This window comes from Chaetodon trifascialis, chromosome 15 (genome assembly GCF_039877785.1).
Source record: "Chaetodon trifascialis isolate fChaTrf1 chromosome 15, fChaTrf1.hap1, whole genome shotgun sequence".
Lineage (NCBI taxonomy): Eukaryota > Metazoa > Chordata > Actinopteri > Chaetodontiformes > Chaetodontidae > Chaetodon > Chaetodon trifascialis.
Window position 1 is genome coordinate 8,909,373 of NC_092070.1, and position 23,924 is coordinate 8,933,296.

Below are 23,924 nucleotides of genomic sequence, written 5' to 3' on the forward strand. Positions count from 1 at the left end.
CATAACAGGGAAGCCTTATTTCTTGATGGAGATTTTTTCTTTTATTTTATTCCAGCCATTTGATGTACTATTAATGACAAAATTTGTTCATTTAAAATTGTCCTTGTAAAGAAGTGCTTGTTTTCTGTGTCTATCCATGGGTCCTTGTTTGTTTTCTTTATTATGCAATCAATACAAAATGACTGGGCTGCTACCTGATAGATCTCTTAAGATCAATCTATTTGCTTTATTTGACCAAATGAGTGAAGAAATTATTGAATTTATCTCTTTAAAGAAGGTCTTAGGAGGTGTTATAGGAATAGTTTGGAATTTAAATTTCAATAGCCAAATCATCTTAAAGAGATTTATTCTTCCTATTAAATTGATCTTCAAGTCTTGCCACTTCCTAACATCTTCTTTAATCTTTATACAACTGGGTCTTATCATGACTAATATAAGTTCCAAGGTATTTTAAATATATATATATTGTTTATAATTGTGCAAACTTCTCCATGTCCTTTTTGCAAGGGTCGATGGCCAACAGCTCCGCTTTTGCAATGTTCATTTTATAACCTGAGATCTCTGAAAAGACTGGGATTATTTTCGTTACATGTGGAACTGAGGTGATTGCATTGCTTGAATAAAGTAATAAATCATCCGCAAATAAGCTCAGTTTAAACTGTTTCTTTCCAGTCTCAATACCTCTAATTTCTTTTGTCTCTCTAATTTTTTGAGCCAAGGGTTCAATTGCCAATGCAAACAATGATGGTGAAAGAGGACAACCTTGGGCAGTACCTCTAGTTAATGACAAAGGTTTTCATAGAATTTCATCTGTGTACACATATGCCTTAGGTATACAGGGTTCAAATCATATTAAAAAAACTAACTGGAAAGTTGTATACCTCTAATACCTGAAACAAGTAGGACCATTCCATTCTATCAAAAGCCTTCTCCGCATCTGCTGCCATTAATGTTAAATCTATTTTATGTTTCTTTGCATATTTGGTGAGAGAGAGGCATGTTCTAGTATTAGTTCTTAGATCCTTATTTGTACAAAACCAGCCTGGTTGTAATGAATTAAGCTTGGTAAAATCTGTACCAGTTTATTATTCAGAATTTTAGTTATGATCGTCCCATCACAGTTTATTAAGCTTATTGGCCTGTAATCAGAAGGTGTTTTACCTGGTTTTGGTATAGCAGATATAGTCACTTGGTGCATTGTTTCAGGAAGATTCTTGTTTTTTTGCACTGAATTCACCACTTCTGTGAAGAAGGAATGCATTTTTGCTCAGAAAATGATATAAAATTCTGTAGGAAAACCGTCCATTCCCGGAGCTTTTTTGAGGGGAAAATTCTTACTAGCAGATAGTATTTCTAAGTTGGTGATGTCCTTGCTGAGATCTTCAGTTTGTTCAGGAGAAAGACATTTAAGGTTGATTGAATTTAAGAAAGGGAGAGGGTCCTGGTCTTTTATTTCTGACGTATATAACTTTACATAAAATGATCTAAACTCATCATTTATGGCCTGGTTATTCGTGTTGGCTCTGTTTGATGTTTCATCTCTTAGAACTATAAGTTGCCTTTTTAAAACTTTCTTTATTAAGGAGGTCAGATGTCTGCCTGATTTATTTGCAACTATATAATTTATTAGAGTTATGCTTGAAATCTTCTGCTTTCTTAATCAACAGGCTGTCCAGTTTTAATTTAGCTTCCTATAGTTCTTCAGAAATTCTATCGCCCAGCTGAAAATCACAGTACTTCTTCACAACTATTCACAAATCAGTTTCCTGTAAAACAACATGCACTGATGAATACTGGTAGTAATCTGGGTGCTTGTAAGAGTGAGCAGGTTAATGTGTTATGAATGATGGAATTAAGAGTTCATTATCAATTACTAAAGACACAACAATGAAGAGTGGGCTGCACGGTGGCGCAGCAGGTAGTGTGCGTGCCTCATAGCAACAAGGTTGCTGTTTATCGATTCCCAGGTCGGCCCTTTCTGTGTGAAGTCTGCATGTTCTTCCTCTGCGTGCGTGGGTTTTCTCCGGGCACTCCGGCTTCCTCCCACAGACCAAAAACATGCTCATTAGGTTAATTGGTGGCTGTAAAAGTGAGTGTGAGTGTGAATGGTTGTGTGTTTGTGCCCTGCGATGGACCGGCGACCGGTCCCCGCCTCTCGCCCGTTGACAGCTGTGATAGGCTCCAGCACCCCCCGCAACCCCGAAAGGGATACGCGGGATAGAAAATGGATGGATGGACAACGATGAAGAAAACAAAGATGAAACACAGGAAATACATGAAAAAAAAGCTTGTTTTCCTGCATAGCCTGTACTGTTTGTAGAAAAACGCACCTGTTTGTAGATGACTGATGGTGCACACTTGGTCATTAACTTATTTCATAGTTACTTTTAACAAGTACTGAAAGCCATCTGATGACTGTTCAAGTCTTTGGCTCACTGTTCAAGAAAAAATCGTATAGCTTCCAAGTTTTCTGCTGCATCATCTGGTCAAAATAGTCCAATAGTTTTTAATTTCAAATGAAAGATCTGATATTTTTTATTGCACATTGCTCATCAGTTGGCACGGCTGGTTTTGTTATTCTTTTTGATGCTGTTTCACACTTCAAGATTAATGAGAAGACGTCTTTGAACTTTCTGTTTTTAATGCTCTTAGTTTTGAATGAAGTGATGATACACAGGCATAATTTCAATGGCCTCTCTGATTCTCTGAACCATCAATATAAATGAAAACCCCTCACAGGTGTCATCAGTCTGCTGTGCAGTAAAAGAGCAGACTGCTGGTTTTCAGCCAGTGTTACTGCTTGTGGGAAGTATTTTTTCCAAGCCAGGATTAAGCCCCAACCACTCAAAGACAACAAAACCAGATTATTTGAATTTAAACGTTTTATATTCTTGTGTACAACGGGACACTTTTAAATAAAGATACATTTCCAAAGTACTGAAGACCTCTTCATGCTTAATATTACAATAACTGACCCATTTTAAAGTCACCAAACCGATAAACACAGCATGCGCGTGCTACAGCAGGTATGTCTCTTGGCAGATCTTCAAGGAGGTCAGTTTGAAGTCCCCTGAAATAAACATCATGTGTTTGGTGACCTCACCGATCAGCATCATGCAGAATTATCCCCTTTACTTTCAGCTGATCTCCAGCCCTCAGACTCACATTCTTCAGCTCAAGTTGCTGAAAGAATTTTGTCAGAAAATGAAGGTTACTGTCAGCCATGATGGTAGCAGAGCAATCAAATATTGATTATATGCCCATTCAACAAGTTCCAAATCCATCATTTGTCCATGTGCAGCGAAGAAACAAAGCAGAAACAAAGCAGTTTATCTCACCATGCTCATTCTGACTGAAGAGTCGTGCAGCTAATGGAAGGCGTAGGACGAAGGTCTCGGCTCAGTCTCCTGTCCTGGAAGACAAGCAGCAGGTAGTGTGACTGTGGAGTTCACCTAATTTATGGTGTAGAGCACAAAAGAGTCAGTAAAAGGACTTTAAACAGCCACCACCTTCATCATCGTGTTTATCAAGCAGCCTACTCAGTGCAGAGGCCCCGCTCTGTTTAATCACTGCTGTTGAACTCCTTGATAATGGAACAGGTTGTGACAGTGACGTTATGAAGGGTTAGAGCAAACTCCTCTGCCAGGGGCTATTTAAATATTTTTTAGATTGGGAGCCATTGAGTACATTGAGGGTCTGCAAGTCATGATTGATGACACTGGAGTAAAAACACCTCCCACAGGGACACACTGTACCTGTGGTATTAACCAGCCTATTGATCCAATGAGTGAAAGAACACTGTGATGATTGATCTTTAAAAAACACAGCATATATGTGATTATTTTAAGCTGTCTGTGCCCTGAACTGGCATTTAATGAATCTGACAGCTAGTTCATGTCTTTATTTATCATTCATTCATTCATTCATTCATTCATTCATTCATTCATTTACTGTGTGAGTTTGCTCCATGTCAGTTTCAGTGACTGTCTGATTGGAAACTCAAGGAGGAACCTGCTGTAGCGTTTTTGTACAACTCAACTTATTATTTGCTATTGATATGATTTTAATAAAAAGTTTTAGGGTAAATCAAGACTTTTTCTGATTATTGAATGACGCTACATTAAATTAAATCCTAATTGTCAGAAGACTTGTGACAGCTGTCGATTAATGGTTGTTAATATTATTGTGTGATAATTTTTATGACAATTTCGGTTACTTGACTTCTGAACTTCTCTTGACTGGTCACAGCCATTTGAACGTACTTACCGGAAGTATTAGTACGGTTTCTTGTCTACATTGACGGTCTACATTGATTGTCCACATTTAATATGTTGCAGTCCCTAGCTTTGAGCACCGGGGGCAGTAAAAAAAAAAACAAAAACGTGATTATAAGTACGTTGGATGCTATTTGGGAAGCCATTACGTGAGCTTTATATTGGTTTCTAACAAAGTGGACATCAACACATTATGTCCGTATTTGGCTGTAGGAGTCGCGCTGAATTGTGTTTCTAACTGGGCCCACTTGAAACGTGTGTATATATGTGTGTGTGTGTGTGTGTGTGTGTGTGTGTGTGTGTGTGTGTGTGTATGTATGTATGTATGTTAGTCTGACTCAACAACTTCCGCTCTGCTGCTGGAAATGACAAAATAAAGTAAACAGAAAAACAGAAGCACTGTCAGTGGATCCAGAAATAAAGAAAATTTCTACCAAAGTATGAGAAACCGGTTCATATTCTAATAGGAGAAATTTCCTATTGCACCTGTCTTTAGCCTACAGTAGCTTAGTTGCAGAGGGGGGGGGCGGAGCACCTGCCCCTTTGCCCCTTGATGCCCAAAGTGCCCTTTTTTTTTTTGGTAAGTGTGTGTGTGTGTGTGTGTGTGTGTGTGTGTGTGTGTGTGTGTGTGTGTGTGTGTGTGTGAAAGCCCGTCTGTGTGGCCCAAAATAATAATAAATAAATCAAAGTAATAATAATAATTTAGATCTACCTTGGTCGGTCACATGGTCCACAACGTGCCCTCACTCTGACGTCGCTGCCCTGACGTGTCCAGACGTGCCCTGCTGCTAATCGCTGAGCTGCTGGAGATGGCCAGTGCTAGTCTCGCGAAACCGAAGAAGACCCGAGGGAGTAAACAGCTGGTCCGGTGAATAGGTTTTGCAGCGGTATTCGTTTGTGCAGGATGTGTTCTTGAAAGATGAGTGAAGTGAGCAATGAATATACTCCGTGTCGTCCAACTCTGCACACACACCTCTCACAAGTTATGGCCGCTAGTTAACCACACACAGCGTGCTGTGAGGGAAAAGTATGTCAGGCTTTTTTGTTTGTTTGTTTCTGTATGTTTCTCCTGTCATGGGCAAAGTGCATTAGAGAGATATCATGTGTTATTTTACTGTCAAGCTGTTTTTTCCTATGCATCTAGAGGCAATGAGGCAGAGACTATGTTATTTCACTAAAACTATGCAATATGCATATTCACATAATTTTGGACTATTACAGTATAAATACAACTATAACAGAAGAATTTGAATTTTGATTTTCTCAACTTCTCATTTAAACATATCAGTACTTGTTTGTTTATAACATTACACAAATTAAGTATAATATGCATACAGATTATATAACTTTTAGAGCCTTGCTGTCTGGCGCAAAGTCGATAGTCAAACTGAATAAAAGCACAAAAATATTTAGCACTAGGAATAATAAAGGGCAGATTATGAATGGATTAAATTTGTGGCTATACAGTACAATTTTTGAGAAGGTATGAAATGTCATATCAGCAGCAGCAGCCTCCTCACCAACCCCCTCAACAGAAACTGTTCAGTGTATCCCATCAGGTAAAACAGAGACTAATTTTGCTTTGCACTGGCCTCTAACAAATATATGAGGTGTGCACAATGATATGTTATGTTGTGATTCCATGTTACATCCTTTATGAATATGTAACATTCAACAGGTTATATTGCAAGGTATGTTTCTGTATGGTGTTTCAAATTCGTGCTCCATGTGCCCCCTTTTAACTTTGAACACCTGCCCCTCCAAAGGTCTCTGCACGGCCCTGCTCTCCACGATGTAAATAAATTAACTGTGATCAGGAATAATGGTGTTATCAAAACTAAGATAGTTGTACAATTACAGCTGATAGTGATGACTGCACCTCTAATATGTAGAACTGTTTATCAAGCTTTTATCAAGTATTAGTTGCCTTTTTTTTTATATGTGGCTGAAATAATAAAGGTCTGATCTACACTATACATGTCATTTCATGAAAATTCTGCTTTTGTTTGTTCATTGCTTTCTGGGTTCATTATTGGAAACATAGATGCATCTTTCAAATCTAATAGATCTTAGAGTTTTTCTCAGCACTGCTTCACGTTGTAGGTCTTAATGTCACTGACTGGCATTTGTAGCCTGTATCATGCATGGTCTGCGAAGAAGTGTCAGCACAGCAGCATGTGCTTGGCACTGTGTGGGTAATGTGAGCTTTAAGCCTAACAAGGGAACGAAGTGCTTTCTCTTTCAGTTTTCTGTTAAACATTTCTGAGAAGTCACGTGGATGAAGAGATTCTCAGTTCTTCACATCTGTCACATCACAGAGTGAAGAACATGCAGGAGGGGTCTGATCTTATGTATAAAACGGGGTCTGCTGGGATTACTCTCCCACAGTTCAAAAGCAAAAATCCAGGACCTGTGGAATTCCCTGATGAACGAACACTTTGTTTTCAGTTTCAAAAATACACTCGAAATTGCAATTGTACAGAAAATTTGAGGTCCAGTATGGGAACTGGACATGGGCCCTGAGGAGCAGCATGCTGACCATTGAAAACCAGCTTTATACCAGAATTCCATCCATCCATTATCTATACCGCTTATCCCTTTCGGGGTTGCGGGGGGCTGGAGCCTATCCCAGCTACAATGGGCGAGAGGCGGGGTACACCCTGAACCGGTCGCCAGCCGATTGCAGGGCCACATGCAAGGACAAACAAACATTCACGCTCACACTCACACCTACGGACAATTTAGAGTCATCAATTAACCAAATGAGCATGTTTTTGGTCTGTGGGAGGAAGCCGGAGTACCCGGAGAGAACCCACGCATGCACGGGAAGAACATGCAAACTTCACACAGAAAGGCCCCGCCTGACCCGGGGATCGAACCGGCAACCTTCTTGCTGTGAGGCACCCGCACTACCTGCTGTGCCACCGTGCAGCCCTATACCAGAATTGAAAATGGAAAATTTGATAAGATTGAACTCAGTAATCTTTTTCAAATCTAAGGAGAAATCAACAAAGAAATGGCAACTTACTTCAATGACGACAAAAATAAAGAAATATTGGTTCAGTGGCGAGGCCAATTTGAAATCAAAATCAAGGAGCTTCATGATGAACTTGTGAGAGGAGTTAAAAGAAAACTGGATGAAGTTATCCAGCAGAGCAGTGCTTGTAAAAAGCTTGATGATAAGAAGACAGAGTTTGAGAACAAGCTGCTGCAGAAGAGCAAAGAACTTGCTCATCAGTTAAAAGACAAGGCAGAAGATGAAGAGGAACTTGAGAAGCAGTTCAACTCTGTTTAGAACTCCTGGGTTACCCAGTTAATTGCAGATACGAAACCTATTGAGCACATCGACTATGAAGAAGATCAGTCTACTATCCTTCAAGAGCTCGGTGTTGAGTGGTCTCTCATCGGTGAATCCAGAAGCAGTGGCAGCTACAAAAACATATCAGCAGTTGGCGATTACAAGCATTACGTAACTCACACCAAGAGCCTTTACAAATTGACTGAACTTGTGATGGAAAAGGTTAGGCCCCATTTACGGCATGAAGAACAGCAGCTGATCAGATCCCTCATCGACGAGGCTGAAAAACAGTCCCTTGATACGATTAGTTTTTGCCCGTCGCTTGAACACTTTTTGCAAAACTTGGCTCAGTGTGTCAAAACTCTGCACACAAGCAAATAAAGGCACAACACTGGGAAATAAAGCATTTACATCTATGTCAAACTGAAACTCTGCTATCAAAACCTAACAATCCCTTGTCAAAATGTCACTCTGATGACAAAATGATACACACTTCCATCATATGAATAGACTTTCAGATTAGCAGCAACACACCAGTGTACTTTATATAAAACACTGCAGTCCTTCATTTTCACTGTTTTTATTCAGTTTCTCAGAGCATTCTGTGAAGCTCAATGCAATACTGTTTGTTTCACAGTTTCTGTTATGTTTTTTCCAACAAGCAAAGGTTTTCACAACAACCAAAAATGAAAAGTACTGTAATAGAATTACTGTAGGGTTACAAATTACATCACCTTACAGTTTTTGCCCACTGCTTGAACACTTTAGTTGCAATTCTGCATCACACTTACTCCTGCACACTACACACTATTTCATGTGTCAAGTGTCTTATGCAGTTATGAAGTGAATGAAGTGTCTTATGCATGAAATAGTGTGTAGTGTGCAGGAGCAAGTGTGTTGCATAAAAGAGTAAGTGTGATGCAGAATTGCAACTAAAGTGCAAAGCAACACTTTTGTTTAGTGTATGGTTACACTGTGTTTAAGGTAAAGTAACAAAAACCTAAAGTTTTGTTGCTTCGGTCTAAGCATGTGTCAATAGTGTTCAAGCAATGGGCAAAACCTGTGAGAGCAAACCTGTGGTGACAAGGCGCTACAGATCAGCTTACTTGCAGGAAGTGGTGAACAATGTCAAAGAAAAAGTGACAGAATTTGAGTCAGAGCGGAAATATACTCTGAAGAAGATCTTTTTGGTTGATCTCTTGCTGTATATATTTGACAGAGCAGGGGGTTGGCTGTCAGAGTCCCACAAGAAATTCCAAATGACCAGCGACGCACAGAGTTATATAGAAAGCAAGAAAATACAGCATTATGACATTTTCAAAAGCTTCTGCAAAGGAAGCTCATCTGCTGTTGTGCCTGGAAAACTGTAGCAAATGCAGTAAAACGAAGTTCAAGTGTAAGCATGTCTCTGAGATGTTCTCTTTTTTCAAGTCAGTGTCTTTGGTGTGTTTCCTGTCTGTTTGCAGGCCTGCAGTCTAGATTCGTCACTCTGCCCCGCCTCTCTCGCCTTGACAGACAGTTTCAAGATGGAGACGTCCGAAAGGGGTCTCTACCACACAGCAGTGGCATCACGCTGACGCGCTCAGACTCCCTCACTTCGTTCACTGTAGACCTTGGCCCTTCCCTGATGTCTGAGGTACTGAGCTTGATTGACAACCCCACCTGCCTTCAGATGTCTAATCACAGCCGGACAGCAGGCGAGGAAGCGGAAGGCGAGGAAGAGAAAGAAGAGGAAGAGAGCTCTCTCACAGAGACGCCTGTGCAGAGCCCTGCGGTGACTTCACCAAACTCTTCCACAGGAAGCAGGTCAGTCAGCAGGGGGCGCTTTTATAGCTCTAACCGGACAGAGCAACAGGAGGACAGGAGGTCCCAGAGGTCACCAGATGAGTACGCTGGGTCCCCTCACAGAGCAGAGCCTGCCATGGAGGCAGAGAGGTTCCAGAGGGCAGCTGATGTGCTGTCCCGCCATTACGGCGGAGGCTCCTTCACGAAGGGAACGAGGATGCTCAACAACACCACCTCTCCTGCTCTTTCCCACGGCCGCAAAACACCATATGCCTTTTCTGAAGAGGAGGAAGAGATCAAAGTCTAGATGTTGAAAGTCTATGAAAGAGAGCAGAAACTTTCCAGTGAGCTGAATTTTGGGTTCAAGTCAGAGAGGCTGAATGTTGATATGATACTCTGATCTTCCTCTCCAGACACGTTCCTCCCCCTCTCACATGCATCTACAGCTCATGTCACTGATCACCCACCAGATCCTGGTCTGCCTGCAGCCTCGACAGGATGGCCGATGCTGATCTTGATCCTTCCCCTCATGACGTTGCAGCCGTGATTTTATACAGATTATTAAAAGTATTCTAAAGATATAAGTCATTGAATGAGTCGTACACCACAAAATGGACTCGTCATGACAAACTATTAATAATGACTTTATGTATGTCAGTATGTCCCACCTGCATTAATTATACCCATAACAGTTGAGTGGATATCCTGGGGAACAATTAAATTTGAATGGATTTTTCTTTTTCTTTTTTTCACACAGAACATCACTCACTACATCACCATGATGTTCAACAGCAAATTTATTTCATGTAAACAAAGTCGGGTTAAAAGGTCAGAGGTCAAGCTGAACCAGAAATTTGAGGACCGTTGTTTTATAACAATTGTGATAAAAGCTCTCCACGATGTAAATAAATTAACTGTGATCAGGAATAATGGTGTGGTCAAAACTAAGATAGTTGTACAATTACAGCTGATAGTGATGACTGCACCTTTAACATGTAGAACTGTTTATCAAGCTTTTATCAAGTATTAGTTGCCCTTTTTTTTCTATGTGGCTGGCATAATAAAGGTCTGATCTACACTATACATGTCATTTCATGAAAATTCTGCTTTTGTTTGTTCACTGCTTTCTGGGTTCATTATTGGAAACATAAATACATCTTTTAAATCTAATAGATCTTAGAGTTTTTCTTATCGTTGGCACTGCTTCATGTTGTAGGTCTTAATGTCACTGACTGGCATTTGTAGCCTGCATAATGGATGGTCTGGGCACCGCGCAGTGATAATATTCTCCATTTTCAGGTAAAAAATGTACCTTTTTTTGTCCAATCATAGTTTGCAATTCTGTTAAAAAAAAATAAGAAGAATCATTAGCCTAACTACATCTTTAATACTTGTACTGTACTGTGTGGGTAATGTGAGCTTTAAGCCTAACAAGGAAACAAAGTGCTTTCACTTTCAGTTTTCTTTTTAACATTTCTGAGAAGTCACGTGGATGAAGAGAATCTCAATTCTTCACATCTGTGACATCACAGAGTTAAGAGCATGTGGGAGGGGTCTGATCTCATATATAAAGTGGGTCTGCAGGGATTTCTGACAAGGCAGCCGCATTGTCACAGATCAGGCAGAGCTCAGGACACACGACAAAAGGTGAGATGTTTCATTTATTTTAATCTTTGTCATGAGTGAATGTGTGGTCAGGACATTTGATCATTGGACTACATATCATGCAGGCAAGCTACCGATCAAAACAGGTGTCAGTTTTTGAATTTTAATTGTTATCCCTTTACTCTCATTCTACAACTGACTGCAGTTTAACCTCTTCAATACCAGGCCTGTTTTGTTTACCTCCTATCCGAAATGACCTACCCAAAACAAATAAAGTATATCTTCACAACTACAAGGGCTGTATGAATAATCTTGAGGTCTCAAAAGAAAACTAAGACCTGTGAGATTACTACAGAAGTCAGAATCAAGATATGCGTTACTGCGTCAGAGTAAATTCATCTTGAACACAGTAGAAATTTTTAATTATTTATCCGCCAAAAAACATTATTTTGATGAAAAAAAAAAAAACACCTTTAAATCATGTAATAATGGCCAAATTCATCTATGAATTCGTTAAGTCGTATCTGATGAGTAACTGTGCAAAAGTACATGCCAAAATAATGAACCTGAGCAGTTTTACGGATGTTTTCACACAGGCGCTGGTCTGAGCGCATCTTAGCGGAATACCGTTATCTCGTTGCAGGCTCACTAACAGTCTTCTCTGTGAGGACCGTTCTTCTGTTTGCTGTTGTTTTTAGTTCTCATAAAAGGATAAAATGCAAATAAAACAGTAAAATACACCTCGGGCTGCTCAGCAGGGTCCTCTGTGACCGCTCTGCCTACTCGTGAGCTGCTCACTTACCGCAGTCAGTAGCCCCCGCCCTTCCCCTCCCTCCGCCCCATTGTGCAGGACCCAAGTTCACCATAGAAACACCAATGACGATACAGAAGGAAGTAAGCCCAAAGATTGTATATTTGATGTGAGCGCTCCCCTCACTCTAAAACCCCCCTCCTCTCTATGTAGACAACCAGGACCCTCGCGGTCGATCTCAAACTAACACAGAGTCAAAGGAGTAGATAGTAGCAGCGTTTTTTCGAGCGGGAATATAACTTTAGACCACAAAACAGCAAATGTAAGACCTACTGTATGATTTTGAGAAATATTTTTCTGATACTGTTTGGCTGCTGGCTCGCCGAGTTTTCGTCGCAGAGTGAGGAGGCAGACATCGCTGTGTTCGTCAGACTCTCCGCTTTCATAGGATGTCAGGCTTTTGCGGCTTGTATAAAGTGGTGAATGCTGGAGGCGCTGTAAAGTGGACCTAAACTATTTTCGTGTTTTCGTGATATGCCCATATCATTTATTGCAGTATGGATGGTGTTTCGTTTGGGTGGCAATGCTTGGTAGAGGCTTTTAGCTGAGTTTCTCCCCTTATTCTGGTATGCTACAAGTTAGGATTGGTGCATACGAGTGTGACCATCGATCATCGACGTGCACCCGCATCCCACGTTGCCTTCTGTACAGGGGGCGCCCAAACACCCTACTTGCATTTTATGCTGAACGTGCCTAAATATACTCCTCCACGTTTCAAATGGATGCATGAAGTTTGTCACACCCTCTTAAGTCCCACTGACTAAAAACCTCAAACATTTCACCTGCAGGTCAATCATCAGGCTGTTCAACAACATGTTTTATGTGTTAGATGTGCTACTTTTATTTCTTTTATCAAATAATTTACTCAGCTTGAATAGTAATGTGCATTAGCAGCACTAGTTAATTGTTGTGTTTGGTGTTTGTCTGTAGGGCTTTGTCTTATGACTCTGTGAGGATGAAGAGCAGATAAGATGGAGGCAGACAACCACGACAACACAGCAGCAGGAGGGGGAGGAGGGTCTGAAGCCGAATGTCTCACACCCAATGACAAAGGTCGTCTAACATTTTGAGTAAATGATCTTTCATAAAGAATGGTCACTAATGTATGCTGATGCTGTGTATTCTGCTCTGTCCTACACGCCCTGCAGAGGATGAGATGGAGGAGAGTGAAGCCAATGCCGAGGTAAAGGCAAGAACTTTTCACCTCCATTAGTCATCATTATCTCACCGCTGCACTTTGTTTTGTACCTTGCTCTTATTTTATATGAGGAGAACTAACTGTTGAGTAACATTTTCTCAGTGTGGTCCAGTGAATGAAGCTGGTGAAGCTCACCATTCAGAGAAGAACAATGAAAGCACAAGTGGAGAGTCTGAAATCAAGTCTGTACCACCTGCAACCAACCGGCAAGGTAACATTTCAATCAAGAACTGACTATAAAGCAGATTTTATAGATCATATATGAGTTTTGGATATTCTGTCTAGCTTTGTTTTAATGATCTCTGCATTATGATGTTGTGATGTTAGTTTCCATTTATTTTGTTTCAGTGATGCCTAAAAACTGCAGAACAGTTTTCATTCAAACTGTATGATTTGTGTGGTCAGCACATCTCTGTCATTAACATTCTTGGTAGGGAAAACATCTGCAAACTCCTGTTGAATCAGGAAATTCATGCCTTTGTTTAACTCTTACCGGCAAGGTAAGGCTTCAGAACAGCCTGTACAGCTCAGGAGTGCAGTGGTTAGAAAAAGCTCTTGGGAGAGGATCACTTGCTTATTTAATGACAGTTGTGACTCATGAGCCCGATGAAAAATGTGAAAGTGCAGATGAAAGATAGAAGATTATAACATTCTAAATGTTTTGTAAGAAAAAAACATTTTTAACATCTCATCATTTTTTGTGGCCCTCTTATTACAAAGTTCATTATTCTGCTGCAGGTACCTTACATATGGATATGAGTGGAAACAAGGTAAGAAAATTTAATTCATGAGAACTTCAGCCCTATTTACTTTGTATCATATTGTATTATGTTATGATTTACATACAGTATGTGCTTATTTACATGTTTACAGCAGCCAATGAAGAGAGCTGAAGAGATCAACAGGAAGACACAATATCAAAGAGAAACTGAAACGCTGCTTGGCAGACTTCACCTTCAAGACAAACATAAACACAAGTTTTCACCAGCAGATTTTCTTAAAGTGGGTCCACCTGTGAAACAGGACCAGGACACATGTGAGAAAGATCTAGCTGATACTTTTCTTCAGAGGCTGATGATGTTAGACTACAGAGGCAGGTATATTCCTGTAAGACAAGACAGTGCTGCAGGTAGCTATTCAACGCCTGTTCCAGTGTTTAACACCCCTGAGACAGATGACAGTGACTTAGACGCCCTTTTTAGCACCCGTGTAGACTCTCATCAGTCAAAACAGACTCACGTCCATCCTATGGATGTCCAAATGGCAGTATTTCACTGCTCAGACAGCTTTTTTAAGCAGAACATGATCACAAAGCTATCACAATGTCAGTACGCCTTACCTATGCTTGTTCCTGACCTGGTCACAGAGGATATTGACTGTCCTCTGTGGACATTCAGACAAATAAGAAAAACATGGAAGATAACTCAAATCAGAGATAATTCAAACATCGTCACCATGAAGAACATGCCCATCTGCGAGGCTGAGACAGCCATGGTGTTATTTCTCCGTCTGGGCTCACTGTCACTGTCAAAATCTCAGCTGATGAACACTTTGATCAACGAGCGTCACAACACCTTCTTCCACAGAAACTGCCCCGGCAGCACCAAGTCTCGTTATTTGATGGACGGGGTGGCGGAGATTGCCTGGTATTGCCCTGCTGGAAAACTCAATGATGCCTTCACTGACTGTGTTGCCTTCTGTAATCTTCATGGTGATGCTCTCCTGTTTAAAAAACAGCGTGACATACTGATTGAAAAATCTTCAGTCTGTGTTGTTCTTGTACCAACTCTAGAAAAAAGCCAGAGCAGTGCAGGAGTCATCTCAGCCCTTTTCAAGTCTCAGAAGCCTCTCATTATTCTCATTGCTGATAATGATTGTGGTGCGATTCAAATGAAAGAGGGAAAATACAAAATAGGTCTAAAGGACAGCAGCCAGTCAAGTATCTCTGATGAATTGAAAGGAATCATCAGAAACATTTTGTCCGGACCACATGCATCCTTCCAGCTGGAAACCATGGCCGAGGTCTCTGGAGTCCGAGTGGATGAAAGCAACAAACTCTGCCAAAAAGGGAAATCTGCTGCAATGAAAACAGTACATTTGCTTTCTGGGATGGATGTTTCAAAGATAAAAGATAAATTTCTCCCTTGTCAAGGCCAACTGTGGCACAAGTGGTGCATCATAAACAAAGAATTGCATCACCTCAAAGGACACATTGAGAAGGAGAAATGTGAAAAGCAACAGAAACTGATCAAAATACGCCAAGATCAATGCAGTGCTTCCTGTAGTCAGTTGATGAAGTCATTCATTGAAAGCCTCTCATCTTTGTCTTCAACAGAGAAAGAGTATTTCCTGAAATGGACTCAGATCTTAATCGATGCCCTCTCCACAGATGACCTCTGTTTAATTCTGCAAAAATATGACGAAAAGTGGTCTGAGGTCTTGGCTTTGAAGAAGAAGTATAGCAAATCTGATCAGCTACAAAGCAAGCAACATGAGCTGGATCAAATATCAGCAAAACTACAGGCAGCAACCTTTGGCTTGGAACACATCTTTAGAGAAATGGGACAGATCTATGAAGCTCATGCATCTCTGAAGAAACAACCAAAGTTGGGGCAGACTGACTGGTCCAGATACCCAGCACTGGCTGCAGAGCTGATGGTATCAGGACAGCCAATGGAGTTGATGGATGGCGATGCAGGTCATGTGCCTGTAACATGGATCTCTAGTCTTTTAAATGAAGTCATTCAGAAATTGGGCGACAAGAGAGTTTTTGTTTTGTCAGTTTTAGGTGTACAAAGCAGTGGAAAATCAACAATGCTGAATGCCATGTTTGGATTACAGTTTGCAGTGAGTGCTGGCAGGTGCACCAAGGGTGCCTTCATGCAGCTGGTCAGAGTGTCAGAGGAGATCAAGAAGGACTTTAAGTTTGACTACATTCTGGTGGTGGACACTGAAGGACTGCGTGCTCTCGAGCTGGCAGGTAACACCACCCTACACCGCGACAATGAACTGGCAACATTTGTTATTGGTCTGGGAAACATGACATTGATCAACATCTTTGGTGAGAATCCAGCTGAGATGCAAGATGTTCTGCAGATTGTTGTTCAGGCTTTGATGAGGATGAAGAGAGTGAAACTTTCTCCAAGTTGTGTGTTCGTTCACCAGAATGTTACAGATGTTGCAGCTGCAGAGAAAAACATGGATGGAAAGAGACGGCTGCAGGAGAAACTGGACAAGATGGCCCTACTGGCTGCAAAAGAGGAGGGTTGTGATCTTGAGTGCTTCAGTGACGTCATTACATTTGATGTGCAAAATGATGTTAAGTACTTTGCCCAACTGTGGGAGGGAAGTCCACCTATGGCTCCTCCGAACCCAGGGTACAGTGAGAGCATCCAAGAGCTGAAGAACTTCATCCTTTCTAAAGCTTCGCAGTCTCCTGGGATTACTCTCTCACAGTTCAAAAGCAAAATCCAGGACCTGTGGAATGCACTTTGTTTTCAGTTTCAAAAATACACTTGAAATTGCAGTGTACAGAAAACTGGAGGTCCAGTATGGGAACTGGACATGGGCCCTGAGGAGCAACATGCTGACCATTGAAAACCAGCTTTATACCAGAATAGAAAATGGAAAACTTGACAAGGTTGAGCTCAGTTATATTTTTCAAGAAATGAACAAAACCTATGGAGAAATCAAAAAAGAAATTGCAACTTACTTTGATGAGGACAATAACAAAGAAATATTGGTTCAGTGGCGAGGCCAATTTGAAATCAAAATCAAGGAGTTTCATGATGAACTTGTGAGAGGAATGAAAAGAAAACTGGATGAAGTTATCCAGCAGAGGAGTGCTCGTAAAAAGCTTGAGGATAAAAAGACAGAATTTGAGAACAAGCTGCTGCAGAAGAGCAAAGAACTTGCTCATCAGTTAAAAGACAAGGCAGAAGATGAAGAGGAACTTGAGAAGCAGTTCAACTCTGTTTGGAACTCCTGGGTTACTGAGTTAATTGCAGGTACGAAACCTATTGAGAACATCGAATATGAAGAAGATCAGACTGCTATCCTTCAAGAGCTCGGTGTTGAGTGGTCTCTCATTGGTGAATCCAGAAGCAGTGGCAGCTACAAAAACATATCAGAACTTGGCGACTACAGTCGTTATCTATCTCACACCAAGAATCAAGACAATGAGAAGGAAAATGCCACAAGAGTGCAGAGAAAACGCTCTAATCCTATTAAGAGATTTGCTGGATTTGTTTCAGACATGACCAAAAAATTGAAATATTACATTTGGGGCTATTTACAGCATGAAGAACAGCAGCTGATCAGATCCCTCATTGACGAGGTTGAAAAACAGTCCCTTGATACGATTAAGAGCAAACCTGTAGTGACAAGGGGCTACAGATCAGCTTACTTGCAGGAAGTGGCGAACAATGTCAAAGAAAAAGTGACTGAATTTGAGTCAAAGCAGAAATATACTCTGAAGAAGACCTTTTTAGTTGATCTCTTGCTGTATATATTTGACAGAGCAGGGGGTTGGCTGTCAGAGTCCCACAAGAAATTCCAAATGAACAATGACTCACGGAGTTATATAGAAAGCAAGAAAATACAGCATTATGACATTTTCAAAAGCTTCTGCAAAGGAAGCTCATCTGCTGTTGTGCCTGGAAAACTGATCTGTGAAAAGCTGAAGAGTTCTGCTGTTGAGGTGGTCTGCAACAAGACCGCCATTGATCTCGCTGGAAAAATGAGGTGCAGTTTCCCAGCATTTAACGAGAACAGACTGGACTTGGAGAAAAACATGTTGAAGTCACTGGCAGAGAAAGAGGACTTTAATGCTTTTATCACCTACATCAGACACCCAAGGAGGCAAGTAGAGACTTTCATAAAGGAGACAGCACAGAACTACATCTTTAAAAAAAACAAAGATGAAGCACTGAGTATACTCAAGAAAAACACTGACCACATCAAAAAACTTGTGAGTCAAGCTTTATTTGCTGCGACAGAGAAAACCAAAACCAAGAGAGGAGGCATAGACATGTGGATGCAGGAATTTTCCAGTTTGCTCAAAGATGAGCTGACATTCGCCATTTGCTGTCAAAACTTCAGCAACATCAACAATTTCGACTTTCTTAAAGAGGAGATGGACAAAGGCCTTGCATCCATCACAGAGGAGATGAGCAGAATCTCATTGGATAAGATGAAGGAATTCAGGATGAAGCCCGATCAAATCCTCATCGAGCAGCTGTGTAAGTGCTGCTGGGTAAAGTGTCCATTCTGTGCAGCAGTGTGTACCAACACCATGGACGATCACAGCCCTGATGACCACAGCGTGCCTTTTCATCGACCTGCTGCAGTCAACGGTTGGCACTTCCGCAACACAGTGGAACTGTGCATTGACTTCTGCACAACAGGTGTTGCAAGTGACATAAGTTTCTATCCAGATTCTGAACATCCAGAAAAACTTGTTCCCTTCAAACAGTACCGAACTGCTGGGCCAAGGTATGCTAACTGGAGAATTACCCCTGATGAGTCCAAGCTGAAATATTGGATCTGGTTTGTGTGTCGATTTCAGGAGCAACTGGAAGATCACTATAATTTAAGATTCCAGGGCCGAGGTGAAATTCCCACACAGTGGAAAACAGTCTCTAAAGATGACGCTATTAAAAGTCTGGATGAAATGTAGAGAGTCTGTGAGTGAGCCAATACAACCACAGCCCAGCTGAAAATCTTTTTTTTTTTAGTAGAATTTTATTTTATTAATTTCTGTGGGTCGTCATAGTTAGTTACCAGGAAGTACATCAAAACATCTACAACAGAGGGAAAAAAAGAGCAATTTCAGAATCAGAGTTTCATCAGAATTTCATCAAAATCAGTTACATCAGATTTTCATCTGTTTTATTTATTTTTATTTTTTTTTACGTTCATTGCTTCCCTCAATACTTATAATTGCTTATACGGACCCACCCCTACCATCCCTTCACCCTCCCACCCAACCCACCCTTCCATTCACCCCACCAATCCCACCCACATGCTTTATGCCCCCCACCCCGCATAGGATAGAGCTGAACACACGTAGTACACAAAACTAGCTAACAAAAATTAGCTTTTTAAAGATGAGAGGGGAAAAAAGTGTCTGCCAACTAGCTGGATATCTCATCGTCTCTATATCATGAAAAATACACTTTCTTGGAGAGAATATAATTTTTCTGTTGACATGACCACCTCTCTATGCTCTCCCAAATCGTCTTAATACTTTTGCAGTACCAAAAGGTGTGCATGAGGGAGTCGCCATATAGGTTGCACTTGAAACATTTATCTGACGATGTGTGTTTGAACTTACATATTTTATCTCTTCTATGGTATATTCTTGTCATTACCTTAAACTGTATTAGGCACAAATTTTCATTAGTGGTTAATTTGTATGTTAGTGACAAGCATTCTTTCCATTTGTCTTTAACATCAGCGCCTACGTCTTCAGTCCACTTATTATAATTATTCTCTAATAGTATATCACGGTTTCCAATCGATCTCTTTTTTTAGTTATGATCATTTTAGTTATGATCATCTCATCACAGTTTATTAAGCTTATTGGTGTCACACCGCGGTGAGGTATTGTCTTGTCTTGGGTTTTTGTCTCGTCATTTCCTGTTTTATTTTGAAGTAACTCTCCTCTCGTTTCAGGTCACTTGCCCTTCCTCATGTCTCCAGTCTGATTGTCTTCCTGATTACCTGATTGTTTCCACCTGTTCCCTTGCCCTCATGTGTTCAAATAGTCTGCGTTTCCCTTTGTCTTGTGCCAGTGTGTATCGTCCCTGTATGTTCACGCCAGCATTCCTTGCCACAGCCACAGGTTTTTTGATATTGAAGTTCTTGTTTGTCTTCCTCTGATCTGAGTGATTTTTTGTTGTACATTTAATAGACCAGTTTTAGTAAGGAAGTAGGAAGTAGGAAGATCACGCGTCAGGTTATATCATAGCCTCGTTGTTTTCTCACTCTGCCCAGAGGTTTGTTCAAGACTTCATTAATAAAGTCAGAACTTGTGAACCAGTCTCTGCATCTGAGTCCTGCTTTGAGCCCAAGCCTGACAATTGGCCTGTAATCAGAAGGTATTTTACCTGGTTTTGGTATAGCAGATATAGTCACTTGGTGCATTGTTTCAGGAAGATTCTTGTTTTTTGCACTGAATTCACCACTTCTGTGAAGAAGGAATGCATTTTTGCCCAGAAAATGATATAAAATTCTGTAGGAAAGCCGTCCATTCCCAGAGCTTTTTTGAGGGGAAAATTCTTACTAGCAGATAGTATTTCTAAGTTGGTGATGTCCTTGCTGAGATCTTCAATTTGTTCAGGAGAAAGGCATTTAAGGTTGATTGAATTTAAGAAGGGGAGAGGGTCCTGGTCTTTTATTTCTGACGTATATAACTTTACATAAAATGATCTAAACTCATCATTTATGGCCTGGTTATTCGTGTTGGCTCTGTTTGATGCTTCATCTCTTAGAACTATAAGTTGCCTTTTTAAAACTTTCTTTATTAAGGAGGTCAGATGTCTGCCTGATTTATTTGCAACTATATAATTTATTAGAGTTATGCTTGAAATCTTCTGCTTTCTTAATCAACAGGCTGTCCAGTTTTAATTTAGCTTCCTGTAGTTCTTCAGAAATTCTATCGCCCAGCTGAAAATCACAGTACTTCTTCACAACTATTCACAAATCAGTTTCCTGTAAAATAACATGCACAGATGAATACTGGTAGTAATCTGGGTGCTTATATACAGAGTGAGCAGGTTAATGTGTTATGAATGATGAAATTAAGAGTTCATTATCAATTAATAAAGACACAACAATGAAGAGTGGGCTGCACGGTGGCGCAGCAGGTAGTGTGCGTGCCTCATAGCAACAAGGTTGCTGTTTATCGATTCCCGGGTCGGGCCTTTCTGTGTGAAGTTTGCATGTTCTTCCTCTGCATGCGTGGGTTTTCTCCAGGCACTCTGGCTTCCTCCCACAGACCAAAAACATGCTCATTAGGTTAATTGGTGACTGTAAAATTGCCCCATGAGTGAGTGTGAGTGTGAATGGTTGTGTGTTTGTGCCCTGCGATGGACCGGCGACCGGTCCCCGCCTCTTGCCCGTTGATGGCTGTGATAGGCTCCAGCACCCCCCGCAACCCCAAAAGGGATATGCGGTATAGAAAATGGATGGATGGACAACGATGAAGAAAACAAAGATGAAACACAGGAAATACATGAAAAACAAACTTGTTTTCCTGCATAGCCTGTACTGTTTGTAGAAAAACGCACCTGATGGTGCATACTTGGTCATTAACTTATTTCATAGTTACTTTTAACAAGTACTGAAAGCCATCTGATGACTGTTCAAGTCTTTGGCTCACTGTTCAAGAAAAAATCGTATAGCTTCCAAGTTTTCTGCTGCATCATCTGGTCAAAATAGTCCAATAGTTTTTAATTTCAAATGAAAGATCTGATATTTTTTATTGCACATTGCTCATCAGTTGGCACGGCTGGTTTTGTTATTCTTTTTGATGCTGTTTCACACTTCAAGATTAATGAGAAGACGTCTTTGAACTTTCTGTTTTTAATGCTCTTAGTTTTGAATGAAGTGATGATACACAGGCATAATTTCAATGGCCTCTCTGATTCTCTGAACCATCAATATAAATGAAAACCCCTCACAGGTGTCATCAGTCTGCTGTGCAGTAAAAGAGCAGACTGCTGGTTTTCAGCCAGTGTTACTGCTTGTGGGAAGTATTTTTTCCAAGCCAGGATTAAGCCCCAACCACTCAAAGACAACAAAACCAGATTATTTGAATTTAAACGTTTTATATTCTTGTGTACAACGGGACACTTTTAAATAAAGATACATTTCCAAAGTACTGAAGACCTCTTCATGCTTAATATTACAATAACTGACCCATTTTAAAGTCACCAAACCGATAAACACAGCATGCGCGTGCTACAGCAGGTATGTCTCTTGGCAGATCTTCAAGGAGGTCAGTTTGAAGTCCCCTGAAATAAACATCATGTGTTTGGTGACCTCACCGATCAGCATCATGCAGAATTATCCCCTTTACTTTCAGCTGATCTCCAGCCCTCAGACTCACATTCTTCAGCTCAAGTTGCTGAAAGAATTTTGTCAGAAAATGAAGGTTACTGTCAGCCATGATGGTAGCAGAGCAATCAAATATTGATATATGACCATTCAGCAAGTTCCAAATCCATCATTTGTCCATGTGCAGCGAAGAAACAAAGCAGAAACAAAGCAGTTTATCTCACCATGCTCATTCTGACTGAAGAGTCGTGCAGCTAATGGAAGGCGTAGGACGAAGGTCTCGACTCAGTCTCCTGTCCTGGAAGACAAGCAGCAGGTAGTGTGACTGTGGATTTCACCTAATTTATGGTGTAGAGCACAAAAGAGTCAGTAAAAGGACTTTAAACAGCCACCACCTTCATCATCGTGTTTATCAAGCAGCCTACTCAGTGCAGAGGCCCCGCTCTGTTTAATCACTGCTGTTGAACTCCTTGATAATGGAACAGGTTGTGACAGTGACGTTATGAAGGGTTAGAGCAAACTCCTCTGCCAGGGGCTATTTAAATATTTTTTAGATTGGGAGCCATTGAGTACATTGAGGGTCTGCAAGTCATGATTGATGACACTGGAGTAAAAACACCTCCCACAGGGACACACTGTACCTGTGGTATTAACCAGCCTATTGATCCAATGAGTGAAAGAACACTGTGATGATTGATCTTTAAAAAACACAGCATATATGTGATTATTTTAAGCTGTCTGTGTCCTGAACTGGCATTTAATGAATCTGACAGCTAGTTCATGTCTTTATTTATCATTCATTCATTCATTCATTCATTTACTGTGTGAGTTTGCTCCATGTCAGTTTCAGTGACTGTCTGATTGGAAACTCAAGGAGGAACCTGCTGTAGCGTTTTTGTACAACTCAACTTATTATTTGCTATTGATATGATTTTAATAAAAAGTTTTAGGGTAAATCAAGACTTTTTCTGATTATTGAATGACGCTACATTAAATTAAATCCTAATTGTCAGAAGACTTGTGACAGCTGTCGATTAATGGTTGTTAATATTATTGTGTGATAATTTTTATGACAATTTCGGTTACTTGACTTCTGAACTTCTCTTGACTGATCACAGCCATTTGAACGTACTTACCGGAAGTATTAGTACGGTTTCTTGTCTACATTGACGGTCTACATTGATTGTCCACATTTAATATGTTGCAGTCCCTAGCTTTGAGCACCGGGGGCAGTAAAAAAAAAAACAAAAACGTGATTATAAGTACGTTGGATGCTATTTGGGAAGCCATTACGTGAGCTTTATATTGGTTTCTAACAAAGTGGACATCAACACATTATGTCCGTATTTGGCTGTAGGAGTCGCGCTGAATTGTGTTTCTAACTGGGCCCACTTGAAACATGTGTGTGTGTGTGTGTGTGTGTGTGTGTGTGTGTGTGTGTGTGTGTGTGTATGTGTGTGTGTGTGTGTGTGTGTATATATGTGTGTGTGTGTGTGTGTGTGTGTGTGTGTGTGTGTGTGTGTGTGTGTGTGTGTATGTATGTATGTATGTTAGTCTGACTCAACAACTTCTGCTCTGCTGCCGGAAATGACAAAATAAAGTAAACAGAAAAACAGAAGCACTGTCAGTGGATCCAGAAATAAAGAAAATTTCTACCAAAGTATGAGAAACCGGTTCATATTCTAATAGGAGAAATTTCCTATTGCACCTGTCTTTAGCCTACAGTAGCTTAGTTGCAGAGGGGGGGGGGGCGGAGCACCTGCCCCTTTGCCCCTTGATGCCCAAAGTGCCCTTTTTTTTTTTGGCAAGTGTGTGTGTGTGTGTGTGTGTGTGTGTGTGTGTGTGTGTGTGTGTGTGTGTGTGTGTGTGTGTGTGTGTGTGTGAAAGCCCGTC

General features: G+C 40.7%; 2 protein-coding genes and 1 pseudogene across 2 annotated transcripts; all 3 read left to right on the plus strand.

Annotated features, from left to right (window-relative positions):
* Nucleotides 1–7,290: 7,290 nt before the first annotated feature.
* LOC139343166 (interferon-induced very large GTPase 1-like) lies at nucleotides 7,291–8,942 on the plus strand (annotated as a pseudogene).
* Nucleotides 8,943–8,974: 32 nt separating this feature from the next.
* LOC139343168 (uncharacterized) lies at nucleotides 8,975–10,428 on the plus strand. The gene is made up of 2 exons (XM_070980653.1): nucleotides 8,975–8,987; nucleotides 9,039–10,428. The coding sequence occupies exons 1-2, from the start codon at nucleotides 8,975–8,977 to the stop codon at nucleotides 9,662–9,664; spliced, it is 639 nt and encodes a 212-aa protein (XP_070836754.1). The 3' UTR covers nucleotides 9,665–10,428.
* Nucleotides 10,429–10,952: 524 nt separating this feature from the next.
* Nucleotides 10,953–18,648, plus strand: LOC139343680 (interferon-induced very large GTPase 1-like). Its single transcript, XM_070981434.1, is given in 7 exon segments — nucleotides 10,953–11,004; nucleotides 12,704–12,826; nucleotides 12,922–12,962; nucleotides 13,074–13,182; nucleotides 13,710–13,741; nucleotides 13,845–16,459; nucleotides 16,461–18,648. Coding segments are annotated over 6 exon segments (5,067 nt in total). The 5' UTR covers nucleotides 10,953–11,004; nucleotides 12,704–12,744.
* The last annotated feature ends 5,276 nt before the right edge of the window (nucleotides 18,649–23,924 follow it).